Genomic DNA, 23,833 nt, shown 5'->3' with positions numbered 1-23,833 from the left:
GCCATGCGTGTGTATCGCGCCGCAGGATGTCTATTCGCGCGTTTGCTTTGACTTTACATGTAATTCACTCACGCTTGACGCGCGTTCCGCGTCTGGTGTGAACGCAGCATTAAACAGAGCGTATTGTATTTTCTATTGGATTCACATCAGGTGATTGGCTGGGCCATTCTACAGCTTGATTTTCTTCCTCTGAAAGCATCTGAGAGTCTCCTTGGCTGTGTTTTGGATCATTGTCTTGCTGAAATGTCCACCCTGGTTTCATCTTCATCCTCCTGCTAATGTAGATGTTGGAGTGAAGCAGCTGATATTCATTTACACTGAGGAAGGGCAGAGGGCTGCTGAAGAACTACTGAGAGATTTCAGCTGCTGTCTGGGCCTTCACTGCCTTTCTACAACTCCCTTTTTTCATGTGTTCAATACCTTTTTCCTGCGTCATTTCAGTTTATTACACAGAACTTCATTTCTAAACTAATTAGATTTGTTTTCTTTGCATATATATATTTCTTTGGTTTTTACCAACATCCGGGGAAAATTTCAAGTCAGCAGCTCCTTTAGAAATATGTTTTCCGCGGAAAACGGTGGTGTGTTCAATACTTATTTCCCGCACTGTATGAAAACCACCACAGCTATCAAAATCTCAGGCATGATCAAGACACAATAGGCAAATCGCTTCAGAGAGGGTGGGATTTGCTGGAAACATCCTGAATGTCTGCAATTTTGGGTCTAGCTCATCCTTTTTGACAATTACAGTGAATGCAAAGCAGAATTAGAGCAATTTTGAAGCACTAATGCAAAGGAAAAGTGACTTTGAATCAGGTTGTTTATAAGTCGTGAGACGGGATCTGTCAACCGTGCACAGCAAATACTGGATTGTAAGGACGTTTCTAAGCTGGTCTGTCCATCATGATCATATATGCAGCACAAGAGACATATAAAACCCAACACAGACCCAAAATGACTCTGTTTTACATTCTGCAACGTGACTCTGTAAAGAAACACTGTGTACATACAATTGAAGTCAGAATTATTAGACCTCCTGAATGATTATATATTTTTCCCCAATTTCTGTTTTATAATATTTGACTAGATGTTTTTTAAGATGGTATTCAGCTTAAAGTGACATTTAATGCTTAACTAGATTAATTGGGCAAGTTAGGGTAATTAGGCAAGTCATTGTATAACAGTGGTTTGTTCTGTAGACAATCAAAAACAAATATTGCTTGAAGGGGCTAACAATTTTGACCTTAAAATGTTTAAAAGAAATTTAAAACTGCTTTTATTCTAGCTGAAATAAAACAAATGAGATTTTCTCTAGAAGATAAAATATTATAGGAAATAAACACTGCTCTGTTAAATGGTTTGGTCTCACACAACAAACGATATCTTGGAGCCAATAGCTAGACTGTACAATAGGGCCTATAAGATCCACAACAGACTTTCTGGATGGACACATCACTGTTTTGCTCTATCACTTTCTAAAGCTTCAACATTTCAAAACTACATAATGAACACAGGTATTAAACTGTGCTATCAAATTTTAAATAGCGCTACCTCAGCAGCCCTTTGTGCTTTGGTACCAAAACTCAACACAAGCACTGATCGTTCCACCAGATCTGTAACAAATGGATGTTTGCCAGTACCGGCTTTTAAAAACTTATGGACAGAGATCTTTCTTTTATGTTTTCACAAAAGCCTGGAATGAGATCCCACAACATCTCAAAACAATACCAACACTGAGACTTTTTAAAAAATCCCATGCTCGTCATCTGATGGTCAACTAGCGCTGTAGCCACTGAGATAGTAGCCTGCTTTTCTCTATTTTATATGTTTGGTGATTGTTTGTGCGGTGTTGATGGATGAGATGTCTGTCTGTTTTTATGTTCTGCAGAGCAGGAACCTGCTGAAAAACAGCATTCATGCTGAGTCAGGCCCGATTATCTTTTAATATTTTTCTATTAAAAAAATTACAAATAAATAAATTAATATCGATTGGGAATTTTTAACAAAGAAATAACAGGAGGGTGAATCATTTTGACTTCAACTGTATGGTCTTTAACATCATTGATTGTTGTTTTGGTTAAAAGGTTTTGTGTAAACTACAGAAAAATTACTTTGCAAAATAATAGTCAGCATTTCGTGAAATCATGTTTCTAGTTACGAAATGTTGAAATCATGTGCATGTCTATTACAACTCTCAGAAATAAGGAGCTGTCACTGGCGCAGTACCTTTTTAAAAGGTACATATTTATACCTGAAGGGTCCATAATGGTTCCTCAAAGGTACATTTTAGGTACATTTGGGCACTAATATGCACCTTTGAGGTAACGCTGTGGACTCTTTGGGTACCGGCCCAGTGACAGCTCCTTTACCTTTATTTCTGAAAGTGAATAAACTTGTAATAAATGTGCATATGACACCAGCATGTGGCAAAATCATGTAGTTTACACAGAAAAGATGTTTACACATTAAAGGCACACTAGATGATTGGTGGAAATGTTTTGGAGAAAACCCAGATGTTAAAAATATAGAAATAAATAGAATTGACATAATCGATAAACAATATAGATAAATAAACTATGGAACATTTCATTAAGATTATGAAATATTGATTATGACACACAAACACATCATTATAAAACAAATAAAATATATATAAATTGGAATAATTAAATATCTATAGCCACTTCATCAAACGTGATTTAATAGCTTTTTGACTAAATTATCCAAAAGCAGGATAAATACACACACACACACACACACACACACACACACACACACACACACACACACACACACACACACACACACACACACACACACAAACCAAATAGCCTAAATAAATGATTAGATTAAAACAAATTGAAAATTGATTAAAACTAATAATACAAATATGGTTTAAATATTTTTTAAATAAATAAATATCCTACTTTAGTCAGTAGAAAAATGTAACCATGCAAATAAATAAAATATGTTTCGAAAACACAAAATGGGTCTTTATACAAAAAAACACACACAAAAAAAAGATATAAATAAATTTTACAATTCAGGAAGGTGGTCCCTCATATGAGAATCAAATTGTTTTGTAGAAACTACCAAATGAACCTCTGTATTATATGGGACTCATTACAAGGCATCATACTATTTTATTCGCTACCAGCACTGTCCACAAGTTGTTTTTAAAAGGCTTGAAGCTTATTTTCTTCATTTCAAATACTCTCATTTAATAAAGAGCAGCACTAGAAATTAACCTAAGGTTAATTTTAAAGAAATGCATTATAAAAATTCATTGCAGACTTTTTTAGAAACTCATTTAAGACTTTTAAAATGGAAACATGCAGGAAAAGCAAAATCATCAACACCATTGTGTTAAACAAATGAGACAGGCCAGATTACACATTTAATTTAGCATTTATCATCCCAACTGATTCACTTGTGAATTAATTCTTCCTAAATCTGTTTCTAAAAGACACCAGAAAATATAACTGAAGAGTTCAGATGCAAAAGATGCCAAAATGTTTATTTTTCTCAGGCTGCTATGTATAAGTTGAGTAATTTCTGTTTTATGTTAATAAAATATGTTATTTTATTGCCTTTAATGTGAAATTAGTGAACATAAATACAGGAGTCTCGGAAAACTGCTCATTTAAGAATAATATTTCAGATGGCAATTTTTTTTTTTTCAAGTTTTGCATCTGAACTCTTCAAATATTAATTTGATCTCTCCTGAATCTCCCTCATTGGTGATTATGAAATTTCATTGCAGACCTTTAGTGAACTTTTTATTGAAACTCATTTGTGATTTTTCTTACATGCAGAAAAAATCATAATCATAACCAACAACAATATTGTGTTAGACCAATAAGGCAGGCCAGATTAAACATTTAACCCAACTGATTCACTTATAGACTCTTCCTAGTTCTGTTTGTAAAAGACACCAGAAAATATAAATATTAAGCATCTCACGAGTCTCCCTCATTAGCAATAATGAAATTTCATCGCAGACTTTTTATAGAAACTCATGTTTGTGATTTTCTAAAGAAGCTGCTGACATGAAATTCATCCAGATTTTGGTAAAAACGGAACAATACAAACACAAAAATATATATATATTTTTTTAATCTGAAAAATGAGTTATGTGTAATAACAATGACACAATGAGAAAGTGCTGAACTACTGAAATGTGTTTAATACTAAATGAAACATGCAGGAAAAACATCACCAACAACATTGTGTTAGACCAATGAGAAAGACCAGATTAGTAGTGGTAGTAGTAAAACTTTATTGTCCTTAACAGGAAATTTGTTATGGGCATCACCATATTGCTGCAGACATTCACTAAAACAAGCTATTAAAAACAATACAAAATACAACAGTTACAAAATGTATAATGCTAATTAAGATAGACTCTTGTTAAATAAACCCACTGAAACAGCTACAAAGGATTTCTTATAGCGGTTTAACCTACACTTTGGGACTCTATATCTTCTACCAGAGGGAAGCAGTTTGTAATGTGGAAACGAAAAATGAGTTGGATCGTTTACAATCCTTTCCACCTGATCGAGGACACAATTCTCATATAAAACTTGAGGATTCATATATTCATCGTGCCCAACAATTTTCCATGCTGTCTTTAAGAGATGCATCAATTTAGATTTACACTGAACAGATAGGTTACCAAACCAAACTGTGATACCATATCTAACAATGCCTTCAAGAACTGCTTTATAAAACAACATCATGAGCTTCTTGTTAACTCCAAAAAGACGCAACCTCCGTAAAAAAAAAATACAATCTCTGGTGTAAACGAGAACAAACCCACTCAATGTGTGTTTTCCATGTGAAAGAATTGTCGATGTAAATGCCCAAGTACTTATAGGTTTCTGACTGAGTAATAGGATGGTCATGTACAACTGCTTGACAATGCATATACATTTTGGGTCAAATACCATCTCTTCTGTCTTCTTACTATTTATTTTTAGCTTATTTCTATCACACCACTCAACGAACTGACTAATTTCTGACTGGTAACACCAACATCATCATTCTCATAAAGTAAACTTAGTATGGCTTAATAGTATTAAACATTTAACTTTGAACTATCTGTCATTATAACTGATGCACTTACGAATTTGTCGACCTTATGAATCTCCCTGATTATTAAAATGTCACAGCAGACTTTCAGTACACTTGTTATAGAAACTCATTTCAGATTTTTCAAATGGAAACATGCAGGGAAACATTACCATCATCCCCATCAACAACAACCTGTAGTTCTTTGTTAAAACTATATAATCTGCTCGATAAATAAAGGATGTTTTGTACCTTTCTAAGCAGTTTCAACACATCGATGGCTTGCTCCAGCTTCTGCTCCTTCAGCAGGGTCTGGATCTCCCGAACCCAAGCCACCCTCCGCACATACGGACACGGGCTGGATCTGCGCAGCACCCCGGGCAGCTTGTCGGACCTGAGCATCAGAGAACTGAATAAAAAGTCTCCTCTTCCTCCAGTCCTCCTCTCCTCATGATCCTGTCGACCCCTCCGAAAGAAGCTGGCTTGACTGTCCAAACTACTCTGCCTGGTCAACTTGGATCCCATGTTTCAACTTTCCTATTTCAGCCTCAGTACCAAATAAAGCAACGCGGTTTCATGAGGCGTGCGTAAAGTAGGATCTCTTTAGTAATCTCACGCTCATAATTGCACTTTAACTGACCAAATAAATCAAGCAAAATTCATATTAAGCGCACGAAATGATTGAAATGTCACTTTCCTCCGTGTTTCTCCTGCCCCTGCGCACCTCCTCGGCTGTGTTTGTGTTCTTTACAGGCTTCCCCGCGTGCCACGCCCATATTTCAATCACCGTCCAATCAGAGAGCGCGATTCCCACACATGTGTTTGCAGAAATCTTGACTCCGCCCTGAGTGTTTATGATGGGAAGCTCGTTCTGTCCTGTCAGCAGCACGTACAGTATGGATAACGAATCGTGTTTATTATTGCGATCATATAAAATAACCAGTCAATATTGGTATTATATGAAACTAAACAGAACAATTTCACCAAAACACTGGCGATGATGTTTAAAAATATAGTGTATATTATATAATATAGTAATATATCATATACGTGTTATTTAGCCTACATAACGTTAGTACATAAAGGTTTATAAAAGAATTCAGAGTAACTGGACATTATTTAAATAGAGTTCAGTTTTTATAGGTAAATAAAAAAGTAAAGGTTATAATAATAAGTGTTTAAAATAAAAAAGAGAGAGGATCAGCAAAATGATACGTGTTTTGTGACTATTTTGAACTAATTTTTGTATTTTTACATTCAGATAATGATGAATGTTCGCATAAAATGTCAAATAAGCAAAATGGCGGAATGTTTCTGTCAATTCAGTAAACGTTATTAATGAATGGTTGTATTTTAAACACACCAGTGGTTTGCAAAACAGGATATTGCAGTTTATTAGATTATTTTTATGCAAAATAGTGATCAAACATGAAATATTTATGTACATAAATCTTACCTCACTCTTTTAAGGTGTTAAAACTGTTTTAAATAGTACACGTGAAGCCCCGCCTTTTTAAATTTGACCAAATGATCAATCAATTCAAAGAAGGCGGGACTTCACGTGTAACAGTTACTAAACTTTTAACGGTCGAGCGTGAGGTAAAAAATTTTTATTAAACACCAGAAAATATAAATATTGAGCATCTTATGTCGATGAATCTAATTAGGATTAATAAATTAGATTTAAATAGGGCTAGTAGGACGAAATTAGCGTAAATTTACTAAAAAGCAAGATGCATGGCGTCCAAACGGCGCTCTTTGGGATTGATCATTTAAAATGACATTCGGATAAAACCATTACTGTGCTCGCTTTTGTATTAGAAGACACTTTAGGAATATTTTAATTTATGCTTTTATTTCTTCTCATCAATGTGATGCCATAGTTGCATCTGTCAAAATATTGTGCTTTTTGTTATCATCTTGAAACACTGCAAAATAAAAAGCCTGTGTAATAATCAATAACCCCTACAGTGGTTGATTCAGGGCATGTGCCATAGTGTTTTGGACTGGCATTAAGCTTAATATAAATCTATTGAAAATTCTAAATGATATTATTGAGTATTTTTTTTGTCATAGCCTTAGTCATAACCTTAAAGGTGTGTACACAAATTTTATGTTGGATTTAATGCTAAAAGACTGATAGAAACATGAGGAGAATTATACAATAGAATTTATCTGTAAAATTTATTTATGATTTGATGTTTTTAATTAATTCATTTGAATGATAACAACTTAAATTGACTGTTTATGACGTTTTTTTCAGTAGTTTAGTAGGCGTTCAGGGCATGTGCAATGATGTTTTGGACTGGCATTAGTCTAAATCTAAATCTATTGAAAAGGCTTAGTGGTAGATTTTGAATATTTGAGTTTTGTTTTTTTGTCCATAAACATATTCATAGGCTTATGAAAATGTGACAGGACTGACAGAAACGCAGGGATAATTGTAAAATATAGAATTTATTCATATTTTTATGTTTTTAATCACTTGATGTGAACAATAACAACTTAAACTTGCTATTTATGATTTATTTCATTAGTTTGGTAGGTTTTCAGCATGTGTAATAATGTCTTGGACTAACATTAGGCTAAATCTAAATCTACTGAAACTGCTTAGGTAGATGTTGAATATTTAAGTATTTTTTTGTCATAGCCATAGTCTTTAAAGGTGAATACACATGTTTTATGTTGAATTTAATGAAAAAGGACTGACAGAAATATGGGTACACTTGTAAAATACTATTTATTTGTAGGATTAATTATGATTTCATGTTTTTAATTAATTCATTGATTTGAATGATAACAAATTGCAGTTTCTGTTGAACAGAACATTTGAGTATTTATTTGTCATAGCCACAGTCCTTAAAGGTGTATACACACTTTTTTAAAAAAATGTAACGCAAAAGGACTGACAGAAACATGGAGACAATTGTAAAATAGTATTTATTAGAAATTGCATGCAATTTTATTTTTTTAATCACTTGATGTGAACAATAACAACTTAAACTTGCTATTTATGAAGTTTTTTTTCATTAGTTTAGTAGGTTTTTAGCATGTGCCATCATGTTTTGGACTGGCATTAGGCTAAATCTAAATCTGTTAAAAGTCCTAAGAGGTAGATGTTGAATATTTGAGTATTTTATTGTCATAGCCATAGTCATAGCCTTGCCAACGTGACAAGACTGATAGAAACATGGGGACGATTGTAAAATAGTATTTATTTGTAGACTTTATTAATGATTTAATGATTTCAATTCATTCATTTGAATGATAACAATTTAAACTTGCTATTTATGAAGTTTTTTTTTCATTAGTTTATTATGTTTTCAGGGCATGTGCCATGATGTTTTGAACTGACATTATAGGCTAAATCTATTTAAAATGCTTAGTGATAGATGGTGAATATTTGAGTATTTTTTTGTCATAGCCATATGCAAACGTGACAAGACTGATAGAAACATGGGGACATTTGTAAAGTAGTATTTATTTGTAGAATTTATTAAAAATGTCATGTTTTAATCACTTGATGTGAACAATAACAACTTAAACTTGCTATTTATGAAGCTTTCTCATTAGTTTAGTATGTTTTCAGGGCATGTGTCATGATGTTTTGGACTGGGATTAGGCCAAATCTAAATCTTCTGAATATGCTTAGTGGTAGATGTTGAATATTTGAGTTTTGTTTTTATCATAGTCATAGCCTTAAAGATGTATACATGCATTTTATGTGGTATGTAATGCAAAAGGACTGACAGAAACATGGAGACAATTGTAAAAAAAAAAAAAGTGTTTTTTTTTTGTATAATTTATTTATAATTTCATGTTTTAATCTCTTGATGTGAACGATAACAACTTAAATGAGCTATTTATGAAGTTTTTTCATTAGTTTAGTAGGTTTTCAGGGCATGTGCCATGATGTTTTGCACCAGCATTAGGCTACTGTAAATCTAAATCTGTTGAAAATCCTCAAAAGTAGATGTTGAATATTTGAGTATTTTAATGTCATAGCCATAGTCATAGCCTTATGCATGGGGACGATTGTAAAATAGTATTTATTTGTAGAATTTATTTATGATTTAATGTTTTTAATTAATTCGTTTGAATGATAACAATTTTTATTTTAAGCTGAATTGAATGTAATGCTGACAAAAACATGGCGACAATTGTAAAATAGTGTTTATTTGTAGAATTTATACATGATTGCATATTTTTTATCGTTCATATGAATGAGAACAACTTAAATTAAGTGTTTATGAAGTTTTTCTCATTAGTTTAGTATGTTCTCAGGCCATGTGCCAAGATTTTTTGGACTGGCATTAGGCAAAATCTAAATATAATAAAAGTGCTACGTGCAGATGTTGAATATTTGAGTATTTTTTTGTCATAGCCATTGTCTTTAAAGGTGTATACATGCTTTATGTTGAATTCAATGTAAAAGTACTGACAGAAACATGGGGACAATAATAAAATAGTATTTATTTGTAAGATTTATTTGCAATTTCATGTATTTAATAACATAATATGAATAAAAACAACTTAAATAAGCTCTTTACGAAGTTTTTTTTTTCATTAGTTTGAAAGGTTTTCATGACATTAGGCTAAATCTGAATCTATTGAAAGTGCTTAGTGGTTAGATGTTGAATATATCAGTGTTTGTTGTCTACCTCATGTGTTACATATGTGTGCAACTCACATGTGCTCAGTTCTAGTTAATCTTTCACCAGAGCTCGGCAAGTGTAATAGATTACAACATTAACAGCTTAACCATTCAATGCTTAAATGTGTGAATGTATGTGACAGAGTAACAAAAACTCACCTGTAGTTGTGAAAAGCTTACTAGAGTGTTTTTTTTTTCTTGAGTCATCCTCTGGCACGTGTGGATTTAACACCACCACAGCCTGTGCCCTTTTCACCTGTGTTAATAAAACAGTTATGGATGATTCGACTGGGAGTTACGGTTAAAGTTTGATGGCCATTAGAGTTAGACATTGAGAGGGTTTACAGCGTTGTCTTAGTCAGAAAGAAGATCTTCAGACTTTGAGGAGGCCTGTGAAGTCTACAGGTAAGCAATTCTCTATTTACTCTATGTATATAAACTCATTACGAACTTAACCGAGAGCCTTAACTACTTCCAAACACAAAGCAAAGAGAAAATGTAACGTATAAGAAATGTTTTGCGGCATCTGTCCTGTTTTGTTGGAACACACACAACCTAATTTCCCCTTCTTTGTTAAGACTTGTAGGAGGAAATAGCTCTTTTTCTGCGTGTGAGAAAATGCGAGTCTCTTGTGTGGTGGGTTTAATTTTGTTGGCTGCGGGCGCTGCAGGTTTCTCTGAGATGTGCTGCAGTTCGTTCCCACACACAGCACAGTCTGACAGGATTTAATGTGGACAGTAGCAGGGCTTTGAAACTATGAAAAGACGCTTCTTCTGAGGAGGATTTCACTTCATACTGGCTTTTTTCGTTTTAAGTTTTCACATTATGTATGCATGAAATCGCTCTCGCCTTTGGCAGGATACATAAAGCTACATTAAGCAAGCTTAAATGTAAAATGCCAGCTATCCAGGATCCATTTTGTAATTCTTTATACTGTAGTAGCTTTTTTTTTCACCCCCTTCTTTTCTTTTCTTTTTTTGCTTAATACAGAGGCTGATTTACATGTGCATTTCATTACAAACATTTTGGGGGGGGGGGGGGGTAGTCCACTACAAATCAATTCAATTCAGCTTTATTTGTATTGCGCTTTTACAATGTAGATTGTGTCAAAGCAGCTTCGCATAAATGGTCATAGTAACTGGAACAGAGTAGTTCATTTTTTAGTGTTTAAGTTCAGTTCAGTTTAGCTCAGTTCAGTGTGGTTTGAAATCATTACTGAGAGTCCAAACACTGAAGAGCAAATTCATTGATGCGTAGCTCTACCAATCCCAAACCATGCAAGCTAGAGGCGACAGCGGAGAGGGAAAAAAAACTTCACCGATAGGCGAGTGAAGAAAAAAAACCTTGAAAACTACAATATTTTAAACTTTAGTTCATGTGTAATGTGGATGTGTAAACATAGACAACATATTTGAATGTAATATGCTGAAAGTTCAATGCAAAGGGAGACATTGACTGTTACAGAGTTAGCTTAGCAATGCCTACAGCGAACGAAGTTTAGGGACCACAAAAAATTATTTCCATAGAGCTTCTTCTGTTTCTATATTTGGGCTTTCAAGGGGCACGACACAAAGAGAGAAGTGCTTACAATTTAATTGAAATTACGTTCCAGAGAATTATAAAAAAATATATAGCTAGCATTTGACAAAGGAGAACTTCCAAATTCTCTCCCAGTTCAGTGCTGGGTTTGGCTAAGAACTCCTCCAACTGACGAAGCTGTGGATTGTGAGCCACAACCTGTAAGTGTTTTTATTTTATTAAAATTGATCTACTACATGCACAGTTTCTAGTGTTAACAATATGTTGTAGCGAGGAAGTAAACAAGGATGTAAACCACACATCCATCCCGAAGTTTACCATTCTATGCATTCGCTGGAGACTCCTGGATGCCCGCGAACAAATGATAATCTCCGGGAAATCACACGTCTCCACCTTATCCCTCCCTGCTCTTCTGATATGTCACGCAACCAAGCCCCCCCAACCCAGCTCTACAGATATATTGCGCATGTCTCCCCACCTCTTCAGGTACGTCACGCAATCCTCTACCCAAAAACTTCAAATTCGTTGCGCACAACACCGCCACACCCACCCCCCCCCCCCTCTCCCGCGGCCTCTCGTATATCATCTCTGTCTCCCTCGGAAATGACTTTTCCATTGTTGGGATGTCTGACAACGGGAAATGCTGTTGAGCACCGTTAATAATTTAGCTACAAATTCATATTTATCCGTCAAACCTCCTTTTTTCACGCCCCCCTGTTTATTTTTTTTCCCAATTTCTGTTTAATGGAGAGAAGATTTTGTTCAACTCATTTCTAAACATAATAGTTTCAATAACTCATTTCTAATAACTGATTTATTTTATCTTTGCCATGATGACAGTAAATAATATTTGACTAGATATTTTTCAAGACACTTCTATACAGCTTATGTCAAACCTCTGTAACCACTCACAATCTTCCGCAGCGCTACAGTGTCTCATCATGCGGACGCTTTCCCTGCGTTTTACATCTCAAATAACAAACTTGCAAAAAAGATGAAAATGTTTCATATTACTTACACATGCTAATAACCCGAACATATGTGAAAGACGCTTGTCAGATTTTAATTTAGAAAGCAGACGTGAGGTTCAGCTGTGTGCTCTTCATTTTTCTGTCTGATTCAGGCAGCTAACGCTGCTACCAGTGCTCTGACTGGACTGTTTATACAGCGCAAAAGTATGGAGACAGATTAGACTCAATAATAATTCACGCAAAAGACACGATGTACACATGCGTAGCCAAATTCACGTGCGTAAAATATTTATTTATATTCACAAAAAATTTTCACGTGCACAAAATAAAAATACATTTCATAAAATACGTTTCACAAATGCAAAACACCATTTGCAAATGTATAAGAGTGTACAAAAAGTTTTGAATGTTTAAAACTTGCGAGTTCATCCTGAATGAGAATGTGCTAATTCTCTTTCACGTACGACTCCCCCTGGATACGTGTGTGAGTATTTTTGAGACTTTCCTGGCAGAGTCAGGGCTACTCGTACCTTTCAGCCAATCAGATGAGAGCTGTAGTCAATGACACCAACTCTGCGCTTCATTTGCGCAGACTGTTCTTCTCCAGCATGGCGAACGGAGAAAGCAGCAGTCGCAGTCGCACTTTTTTTCATTTATTTAATTAATTGACCATAGCCTTACTCTTTTTATCCATTATTTTGCCGCAGCCCCGCTCTTCTTATTTATAGTGTTGCAGCCTCATGAGCAAAATGTAGCCTGCAGAATGATGAATTATTAATCCGGCAAGACAAGCATAGCGGTGCCATTGTGGTCTAGCGGTCAGCATGTTGCGTTATCAAGCCACCGGCCCGTGCTCGATCCTCACCTGAGTTGGACTTTTTTTTTTTTCGTGAAACGTATTTTATGAAAACGTATTTTTAGTTTTTGCGCGTGAAATTTTTTTGTGAATATAAACAAATATTTTACGCACGTGAATTTGGCTACGCATGTGTACATCGTGTCTTTTGCATGAATTTCTTTTGAGTCTAATCTGATTCCATACAAAAGTGGGTGCTTGTAGGGGCGCTATGTGGAGCCGATCCGCAAATCACAGCACATTATGTTAACTGACCAATCAGAGCCTCTTGAGGGCAGGCTTTTCAGAGAAACTAGCAAATGTGGGGTCGATTTCATGCTAGCTGAGAAGCAGTATACAATGAAAGTTAGACATATGAAAAAATAGCGTACATTTCTACAAATGAAGCATAAGCACACATCTTATAAACACAACCAAGCCTTAAAAATACGCTGTGGACCACCTCTTTAATAGAAAAACCTTACTAGAAACCAGAAGAGATCAAGAATCCTGATCAGTTGCAGTCTTTCTCACAATAATCAATATATGGACTTATCACACGACATATGAACATTACCTCAATAATTTTTGATGATACAATATACTGTATATCGCCCATTCATAAAAAACAATTCTAGCTCCATTTGAGCTGATTGTGCAACATCTCTATCTTTATTGAAGGTGTCAGTGGCAGTATGGTTAATAAAACACTACAGTATTGTCAACACAATCTCATGGCAATTCCTAACTTTTTTTGTGGCTAATTCGTACGAATTGGTACGATCTAATTCGTACAATTTTGTACGATTTACTCATCCCCCAATGACGGTTGGGTTTAGGGGTGGGGTTAGGTGCCACGCCTTCTTTTTAAAATCTTACTTTTCGTACGAATTTGTATTCGTACCCACTAAACTGGCACTAAATTAACCCACTAAACTGGCAAAGCGTAAAATACCTACGTTTTCTTGTGAGATCAGGCCGGTATTGTATATGTTCATGTTGGTGTTCGTTAGCTGAAAATAGATCGGTAGCAGATATCACAGCCTCTGTTACTTTTTACCTGGTGCTTTTTTGTTTTTTATTTTTTTATTTATTTTTGTTATTTATTTAGGATTTGCGTTTTCACAATCTGATTCCAGTGACTTATTTTTAAACTGTTAAAAGGACTATAATTAAATGCTATTTTCTAAATAATGAAATATGATGTGTATTTTAGAAGAGTGTATTTGCACCGTGATAATATTATATTATCATTCTGGCATTATATAATACTGAGTGGCATAAAAGGGTCTTAAAATGACAAAAATGTTATTTATCACAATATATTTTGGTGAAATATATCATACAACAAAATATAGGTATTGTGACAGGCCTTATTGCATGCTTTATAATTATCTTGATTGTTTATTTAGGAACAAAGCTGTTAAAAATGCTTTCTTTCTCTAATGTGGATTTGAATTGCAATGTCTGCATTCCGCTTGATGAATTACGATGTGTTACATAAAGTCTAGAGATAGTTAAAGGACACCTTTAAGCATAACTTAAATCATACAATCATTGATTGCCAAAGTTAATATGACCAGGCCGCGGCTATGGAGACACATTCCTCATGTATCTTATCTGTTCTCAGGTGCATTTTCAGTTTTAATTAGCAGTAAAACATTTATCAGTTTAGCTTCGCTTGATGTTTGATAGACAGAAACATATCTTGTATGGACATATAGGGCTTATATGTGGATATAAAGAAGCAAGACAGGACTCAGGAGACCTATATAGCATGTAAATGGACATACAGTTGAAGTCAGAATTATTAGCCCCCCTGTTTATTTTTTCCCCAATTTCTGTTTAACAGAGAAAAGATGTTGTTCAACACATTTTAAACATTTAGTTTTAATAACTCATTTCTAATCACTGATTTATTTTATCTTTGCCATGATGACAGTAAATAATATTTGACTAGATATTTTTCAAGACACTTCTATACAGCTTACAGTGACTTTCAAAGGCTTAACTAAGTTAATTAGGGTAACTAGGCAGGTTAGGGTAATTAGGCAAGTTATTGTATAACGATGGTTTGTTCTGTAGATTATCAACAAAAAATTTAGCTTCAAGGGGCTAAAAATTTTGACCTTAAAATGACTTTTAAAAAATTAAAAACTGCTTTTATCCTAGCCGAAATAAAACAAATAAGACTTTCTCCAGAAGAAAAAATATTATCAGACATACTGTGAAAATTTCCTTGCTCTGTTAGACATCATTTGGAAAATATTTAAAAAAGAAAAAAAAATTCAAAGGGGGCTGATAATTCTGACTTCAACTGTATATGCTCCTCAGTTTTGCCTATATGTGGCATATATACGAGTATAGGCAGTGTATATACCATCATATATGTGCATATATAGTGCATATAGGTTTCATATATGCGCATATATCCTCATATCTATGTGGGCTCGTTCTCTAAATTGACATTTTTTGTTGAATGTTGCAGGAAAATGGTGCAGAAGTCGACAGTTGCGGGTCTTGTTCTGCTGCTGCTGGCTGCCGTCGGGACGTTTCTGGCCGTTTTCTTTTCAGTGCAGGGTAAAAAGGCTTCGTCTGATCCAGAATCTGGCTTTTTCAAGGCAGCGGTGGCCACAGATGCTGGAACATGTTCAGAGATCGGCAGGTTTGAGCTCCGACCTCCTTTATACACTGTAAAAGTTGCTTCCCTCTTGCCTCTAGTTATTCGCCTTGCATCTTTAAAAACAATGTAGGAAACGGATCTTTATTTCTAAGTTTTTAAATTGTTGTTCGTATTTTGATGTATTTTTGTTTCAGTGTAAAAACATAGGTGTGAGCACATCTATGGAGTCAATCTAGGCCCATATATATACAGTTGAAGTTTATTTCTAATTTCTTTATTTCTAAACATAATAGTTTTAATAACTCATGTCTAATTACTAGATATTTTTCAAGACACTTCTTTGCAGCTTAAAGTTACTTAAAAGTCACTGTAAGCTGTATAGAAGTGTCTTGAAAAATATGTAGTCAAATATTATTTACTGTCATCATGACAAAGATAAAATAAATCAGTTAAACTAAATCAGGCTTAACTAGGTTAATTAGGTTACCTAGGCAGGTTAGGGTAATTAGGCAAGTTATTGTATAACTATGGTTTGTTCTGTAGGCTATTGAAAAAATATAGCTTAAAGGGGCTAATAACTTTGACCTTAAAATGGTTTTTAAAATTAAAAACTGCTTTTATCTTAGCCGAAATAAAACAAATAAGACTTTCTCCAGAAAAAAAAATATTATAGGAAATACTGCGAAAATTTCCTTGCTCTGTTAAACATCATTGGGGAAATATTTAAAAAAGAAAAAAAAAAATCAAAGGGGGACTAATAATTCTGACTTCAACTGTAATTGCCTTATAAAATAAAGTTTTGCAAATAAAAAATTAATTATTGTGCAAAATAAAAAAAGTAAAATAATGCAAATCTCAAAAAAACTGAAAAGTAAAATTGAGTTTTAAGAAATAAACAGAAATTTTGCAAACAAAAGTAAAGAACTGCTAATAAAAATCAAGTAGTGCAAAAAAAAAAAAAAAAAAAAAAAAAAAAAATATATATATATATATATATATATATATATATATATATATATATATATATATATATATATATATATATATATATATATATATATATATATATATATATATATACTTTTGCAATTTAAAATAATTTAAAAATAAAAATATACATATATATATACATTTTTTTCCCAGTATTGCCTTTGCAAAACCTCTCAAGTCAATTGCAACGCTCATATTGATTTGCTTTTCAGTCAACAGCGAGTTTGCGATGCTGTTTTCTTTTTGCGCTTCACATTTCTGTGCGTTTCACTCTCTGGCACTGATTTGACAAGGGGGCAGAGTCACAGGAACCGGGGCGTGTACGGCATGCCCGGACATGCCTCCTATGAAGCGAAGTCATCGTGACACAAAGGAAATCAGCCATGAATTGCAGTCGTAAATCTAATCGAGATTAAACACCTGAATCCTTTGTTCTTGGGGGATGTTTAAATTGTCACAGTAAAACTTGCTAATCAAAATGAGCGTTGCAATTGATTTAAGAGGTTTTGCAAAGGCTGGATAATACTGGATTTCTTTGCAAATGTATGTATATATTTTTTTAAAAATGCAAATATTTATTTACTTTTTGCACTACTTTATTAGCAGTTCTTTATTTTTGTTTGCAAAATCCCTTTTTGTTTCTCACAACTCAATTTTTCCTTAGCAATTTTTTGAGACTTGCATTATTTTACTTTTTTTTTGCTCAATACTTTATTTGTTGTTTGCACAACTTTATTTTATGTTGCAAGTATATATAGCCCTAGATTGACTCCTTTTCAGCCCTGGAGTTTCAAGCCTTAGACCGGCTCACCTCAGTTCACAACTGACTATATTAAAATAAAGTCATTTCTTATTCAGTTCCTAATGACACTATCACGTCTTTTTGAGGAAAACAGCTGCTTTAGAACTTTAAATGTTCAACAAGCCAAACAGTATTATATGTCTTAACATTAAAATAAAAATAAAAAGTAATAATAATTTACTAAGGGGAGGTTCAATCTCAGGTTGGTGGTGTCATAATGCAAAGTGCTAACCACTAGACCACAATAGCGCTGGTATACTGTTGTGTTATGATGCTTAATCTTTTTCTCCTCTTTTTAGATTTCTGATCAAGTTATGTCAGATTTATTAATGTAGTGAATCATCAGATTTTTATTGAGCAGGTGTATTATTCATTAACATCAATTATTCAAATTCTTATATTCACTAAGGTGCCGCTGTTTGGGGTCAAATGATAGTTCATAATTAACCTGCAGGCTGCATTTTGCTCACGGGGCTGCGAGAAAATTAATAAAAAGAGCAGAGCTGTATGGAAGGTAAATCCTGCCAATTTTAAATAAATCAAATAAACATTGGAAATGAAAATGAAAATCAGATTAACAATTTCATTTTAAAACACTGTTCGCAAAATATCTGCCAAAATTGAAAATTAAATGAAATTATTTCATTTTAATTTTCACTTTGACAACACATCGTCCCTGTCAAATTGATAATTAAAATGAAGTTGCCAATTTAACATTTCATTTTCACTGAATTTCCACGTCAAGACTGCCAATATTAAAATAAAAAGCCAAACTGAAAAATAAAATGCAAACACAATTTTTCCAAAGCGTGTTATTAATGTTCACGCTATAATAGTGACACAATTCAAATGAAAATGTAAATTTAAGCTTTTCTTTTATTGACACTTTTTCATTTCAGTTTTCATTTTCGATTTCATTTTCAACTTAAAGCTGTATGCAAAGCCTATGCTAATCAGTGGGAGGGGCATTAGAAAAAGTAAAAAAAAAAAAAAAAAACAGCACACTGCCACTTAATACCTTTAAACATACATGGTCTTCAACAGGTCACCATTTTGCATGAAATCTCACTGCCTTTAAGCTGTATAGAAGTGTCTTGAAAAATATCTAGTCAAATATTATTTACTGTCATCATGGCAAAGATAAAATAAATCAGTGATTAGAAATGAGTTATTAAAACTATTATGTTTATAAATGTCTTGAAGAAATCTTCCTTCCATTGAACAGAAATTGGGAAACAAACATACATAATTCTGACTTGAACTGTATGTTTTAGCACGACTGTTTGTGTCTGGCTGTGTTTTGTGCTGATGTTCAGGTCTCAGTTCTGTCTGTGTGTCTGCAGGGACGTCTTGAAGAAAGGAGGATCGGCTGTAGATTCTGCCATCGCTGCGCTGCTGTGTGCGGGACTGATGAATGCCCACAGCATGGGCATCGGAGGAGGCCTTTTCTTCACTATTTATGATGCCAAAACAGGTATTCAACCTGACAGGTGTATGTATGACAAATGCATGAGTATATTTTCTGTGAATAACTTGCTTAATTTTCTTTTTATTTCATTCATTCTTTCATTTTCTTTTCAGCTTTGTCCCTTTATTCATCTGGGGTCGCCACAGCAGAATGAACCGCTAACTTATCCAGCATATGTTTTACAAAGCGGATGCTCTTCCAGCTGCAACCCAGTACTGGGAAACATCCATACACACTCATTCACACACACATACACTACGGCCAATTTAGTTTACCCAATTCACCTATATCGCATGTGTTTTGTACTGTGGAGACACAGAATTGACAACTGACCCAGCCGGGACTCGAACCATTGACCTTATTGCTGTGAGGCGACAGTGCTAACCACTGAGCCATCATGTCACCTATTTATTTATTCATAGATATATATATATTTTATTATATTTTTTGTAACATAATATATTATATATATATATATATATATATATATATATATATATATATATATATATATATATATATATATATATAATTTTATTATATAATTTATTTTATATATATATATTTATTTTTAATAGTTATATTATTTTTTATTTAAATTTGTTTTATTTTTATAAATATTTACAACAAAATTTGATATAATTTAATAGTAAAACTTTTAAAAACATTATATAAAATATATATTTATTAAAATAAATGTGTATATATTTTATTTTAATAAATTAAATTTAAAATGATCTTAATAGAAAATTAATGTGCATAGACTTTTCAGGCAGAGAGAAGTCATTTAACAGTGACTATTTATATTTATGAAAATAATTAATGAATGTATATAATTAATGATGCTTTTTTATGAATGTCAAAAAATTATACATTATTTTTTATTTAATTATAATTTAATTATATAATTTAAACTAAAGATATTAAAATAAACATGTAAATAATTTTTTATAATTTTAAAATTACAATGTCTAATGTCTTACCTGTACAATAAAACAGTTATTTATTTATTTGTTTTATATTTATTTATTTTATTTTTATTATTTTTAGTTAGTATAAGCAGTCACTGATTTAGTCTGACACAATGTGCATTGATGGATATGAAGAATTTATTCATATATACGCGTCACAGTGACGCAGTGAGTAGCACAATCGCCTCACAGCAAGAAGGTTGCTGGTTCGGGCGTCAGCTGGGCCAATTGGCATTTCTATGTGGAGTTTACATGTTCTCCCAGTGTTGGTGTGGGTTTCCTCCGGGTGCTCCGGTTTCCCCCACAGTCCAAACATGTGCTATAGGTAAATTGGGTGAACTAAATTGGCTGTAGTGTGTGTCTGTTAATGAGTGTGCATGGATGTTTCCTAGTACTGGGTTGTGGCTTGAAGGGCATCCACTGTGTAAAACATATGCTGAAATAGTTGGCGGTTCATTCTGCGTGGCGACCCCTTGATGACTAAAGGGACTAAGCCAAAGAAAAATGAATGGAAGACATTAATTCATAATCCCTTCTATATTTTTTTAATTTAATATTTTGATTTTGCAGGAAAAGCTGAAACCATCAATGCTCGTGAGACAGCCCCTGCTAACGCCACCAGAGACATGTTTGGAAATAGTACAGAGCTTTCCCAGAAAGGTATCCATTAACCACATTACTGAAACTCAGAAAAATCATTGGTGAATCAGGATTTATGCCATAAGTGGCCTCGTGATGCACTACATTGAAAGATAAGCATCACAAAGTACATTATTAACACCATTTCAGACATCGATAACTCACAGCAGTACAGCACATATGGTAAATGTAGGATTTGTTCAAGGAAACCATAAAGCTATACATCAATGTAGTGTAAACATGGTTATGTGCCACTGATTGAGCCTTTGACAAAATAACATACCAATTGAAGGACATTACTAGCCAAAACAGGCTCATTGTGGATAAGTACCCTGGTATGCATTTATTGAGAACACAAATTAAGTAGCCAGAGGTACGTCTGGCTGTATTTCATCTTTAAAGGGTCACGAAACACCAAAACACATGTTTTGAGCTGTTGACAGTCGTATATGTGTCCCACACTGCTAAAAACACTATCAGGACACCTATATTTCACAAAAAAGTGTAAATTGGTTGTTTTTGCATTATTTCAAGCAAATTCGTACTTCCTGTTTGAAACTAATTTTTGAAGCTGCGTCACGGTCATGACAAAATAGCGTTGTATTCCAGCGTGCAGACTGGGCGTCTGTGCCAGAGTGTGTCTTATTACGTCTTACAGTGTGATGCATTAATGCATGAGTAAGGCTTGGTTCAAACCAATCAGCGCGCTCTATTGTGGAACTTCATTAATATTCATTAGTGTCACCGTGTTTACGCCCCAGAGACGCCACATTGTGTTGGCAAAACAAGCGTGAAGTGTTGCTTTTATAGTTTGCTGCAGTTAAGTTTCGTTTTCATTTTCTCTCTGTGAGAGTTCAGCTGGAGTCACGTGTGGATTAACAGTGTACGCGACGCTCGACAACAATAACTTACGTGTCTAAGGAGGAACATTGTTTACCTGAGAGCTGTTCTCATCTGCAAACGCTGAAATCCGGATTCGCTTGTAACGTTAGTCTTCTCTTCATAATGACGCGGCTCTAGTTGCTGGTGATTGTCCTGTCTCTACAGATTTGGTAAGTGAGCGACCAGTGCTCTTTGTTTATTCAGTTTGTTCGTATCGAATTAAGTTAACTATTGCACTGAGTGCAAACATAGCACCGCATTTTGTGACCGGAATAACACACGCGGTTTTCTGACGCTACCTGCCGTGTGCATCTAAGTTTCCGGGAAATGCAGAGTTTTTTTTCTCTCATTCGCCGTGCGGTATCAAACATTGCATGAAAAATACACGCTTAGAGCAGATCCTCGAATCAAATATCGCGTTTGTCGCGAGGGACATGAATGAATTCCCTGAATGAAAGAGCCAAACTGCAGTCAAAGTCCACCATTTAATAATTTGGCAAATAATTCGACTACAGATGTCCATGTAGGTTAAACACCATCACTTTCTACTGTGTGTGTATTTTGACTGAAACTCGCGCGTGCCCAAATAGACACTCCCACACCCTCCCACTTTAGTTCCTCCGACACTCCCCCCTAAACAGAGCTGGACATGCCCACTTTTCTGACTTTTTCCAAAGTAGAGGTGTGAAAACACCCTGCTGAAACGAGGGGGTTTCATGGCCCTTTAAAACAAACACTGCGTGGCAGTATGATGCGGCAGACGGCTTCTGTTTCTTTTTGAGTTGCCAGCTGAACGTTTACCTCCGTCTTGACGGTTTTACCGATGTTACCAGTGGTTCGCAGCATACATCAGCAGACTTGCGATGCAGAGATGAGTTGACTGCAACGAAAAGTTAAGCGAAGAATGGTTTCAGAAAGCTGACAAAAAAAAGCAAAAAATAGAATAAACATTGGTAGAGGTGTGAACCTATACTGGTCTCACGGTTCGGTTCGGTTACGATTATCATGCCTTCGATTCGGTTCAATTCGATATTTCGGTGCATCACGGTGTATTGACGATGCTTTCCATATACAGTGTTATATTTTAGAGGAGAGGCTATAACAAGCTGTCTGTATAAACACACAGAGACACAGCACCACACTGTCTCTCCTTCAAACACAAACAGACAGCACCAAATAAAAACAAACACACACACACGCACACACACTTAAGCCCTCGCAACAGGGAGAGCTCGCGAAGAGCGGAGCAGAAAAGCGAAAAAAAAGCGAAAAAAATAAGCACTTTTCCCCTTACTGAGAGCTCCTCTCAGCGCGAGCTCTCCCGGCTAAACACATATTGCGAGGGCTTAAACGGAGCAGTGCTCGTAGTGTGGAGCGAAAAGAAAGAAAGACAGCTGTGAAACATAACCAGCTTTGTCTTTTTGTAGGAAACACACTTTAGATCTTTTTAGGGTAAGAGGTTTTTGAGTTATTGCTGTCTGTAACCGAATGTGTGTCAAGAATATCGAAAACAAAACCAACTGAACCGCGCTCCTTTCTGGTGCCCTCCTGGATATACAGCGCCCTTAGTATTTGCCTATGGTGCCTATGCCACGGACCGGCCCTAAGTTGGCTGAGTGTTGTAAATACTCGCGCTCACCTCCCTCGCGACAGAGCGCATAGGAGATAAATGACGTCAGTACATAATAATCGGTTATGATTATTACTGAACCGATACCGAATTGTCCACGTCTGCATCACGGTGCACCAAAGAAACAATTAATTTTGACACCCCTAAACATTGGGTTTAGGGAAGGGGTTGGTTGGCAATCATGTCAGCGAATGAAATTTGAGATCTGAAAAAGCGCACACAGTGACCTCTGGTGGATTTAAGTGAGATCAGCAGTCGTGGATAAGACTCGCGAGAGAAATTTGAGATCTGAAAAAGCGTACACAGTGGCCTCTGGTGAATTTACACAGTAACAGCAGGCTGAATGGTACTCGCGAAAGAAATTTGTGATCTGAAAAAGAGTACACAGTGGCCTCTGGTAGATTTACACAAGAACAGCAGGCGTGATTGGCACTAGCGAAAGAAATTTGAGATCTGAAAAAGCGTACACAGTGACCACTGGTGGATTTATGCCAGAACAGCAGGCGTGAATAAGACTCACGAGAGAAATTTAAGATCTGAAAAAGCATACACAGTGGCCTCTGGTAGATTTAATTAAGAACAGCAGGCTGAATGGCACTCGTGAAAGAAATTTGAGATTTGAAAAAAGTGTACACAGTAGGGTTGGGCATCTAAGCTATAATGCCGATCCGATACGCATCTCGATACAAAGAATACGATCCGATATATTAGCGATACATTTGTGACATATTGCGATGCAACACGATACGATTCACACCC

The 23,833-nt window shown here is 34.9% G+C and overlaps 3 protein-coding genes and 1 long non-coding RNA gene across 4 annotated transcripts in view; 2 read left to right on the top strand and 2 right to left on the bottom strand.

Moving 5' to 3' along the window:
- Positions 1-5,811, bottom strand: part of lrrc75bb (leucine rich repeat containing 75Bb) — a 66,734-nt gene extending 60,923 nt beyond the window's left edge. Inside the window, 1 exon segment of the mRNA NM_001386713.1 lies at positions 5,323-5,811. Coding sequence (NP_001373642.1) covers positions 5,323-5,595 — 273 coding nt within the window. The 5' untranslated portion in view covers positions 5,596-5,811.
- Positions 1-23,833, top strand: part of ess2 (ess-2 splicing factor homolog) — a 779,665-nt gene that overhangs the window by 435,273 nt on the left and 320,559 nt on the right. The window lies entirely within an intron of this gene.
- The window catches only part of ggt1b (gamma-glutamyltransferase 1b), a 41,194-nt gene continuing 27,441 nt past the window's right edge, over positions 10,081-23,833 (top strand). The window contains exons 1-4 of the mRNA XM_692376.10: positions 10,081-10,129; positions 15,558-15,734; positions 18,828-18,958; positions 20,494-20,583. Coding sequence (XP_697468.4) covers positions 15,562-15,734; positions 18,828-18,958; positions 20,494-20,583 — 394 coding nt within the window. The 5' untranslated portion in view covers positions 10,081-10,129; positions 15,558-15,561. The remainder of the gene's footprint in view (positions 10,130-15,557; positions 15,735-18,827; positions 18,959-20,493; positions 20,584-23,833) is intronic.
- Positions 18,454-23,712, bottom strand: LOC141376463 (uncharacterized). Its single transcript, XR_012386566.1, has 4 exons — positions 23,224-23,712; positions 22,166-22,453; positions 20,394-20,956; positions 18,454-19,073 (listed from the first exon to the last, which is right to left on the bottom strand). It is a non-coding gene; the product is annotated as an uncharacterized lncRNA (long non-coding RNA).

The sequence above is a fragment of the Danio rerio genome, chromosome 10, assembly GCF_049306965.1.
Source record: "Danio rerio strain Tuebingen ecotype United States chromosome 10, GRCz12tu, whole genome shotgun sequence".
Lineage (NCBI taxonomy): Eukaryota > Metazoa > Chordata > Actinopteri > Cypriniformes > Danionidae > Danio > Danio rerio.
The sequence above is the reverse complement of the archived record's forward strand: the minus strand, read 5'-3'. Positions and strand labels throughout refer to the sequence as shown.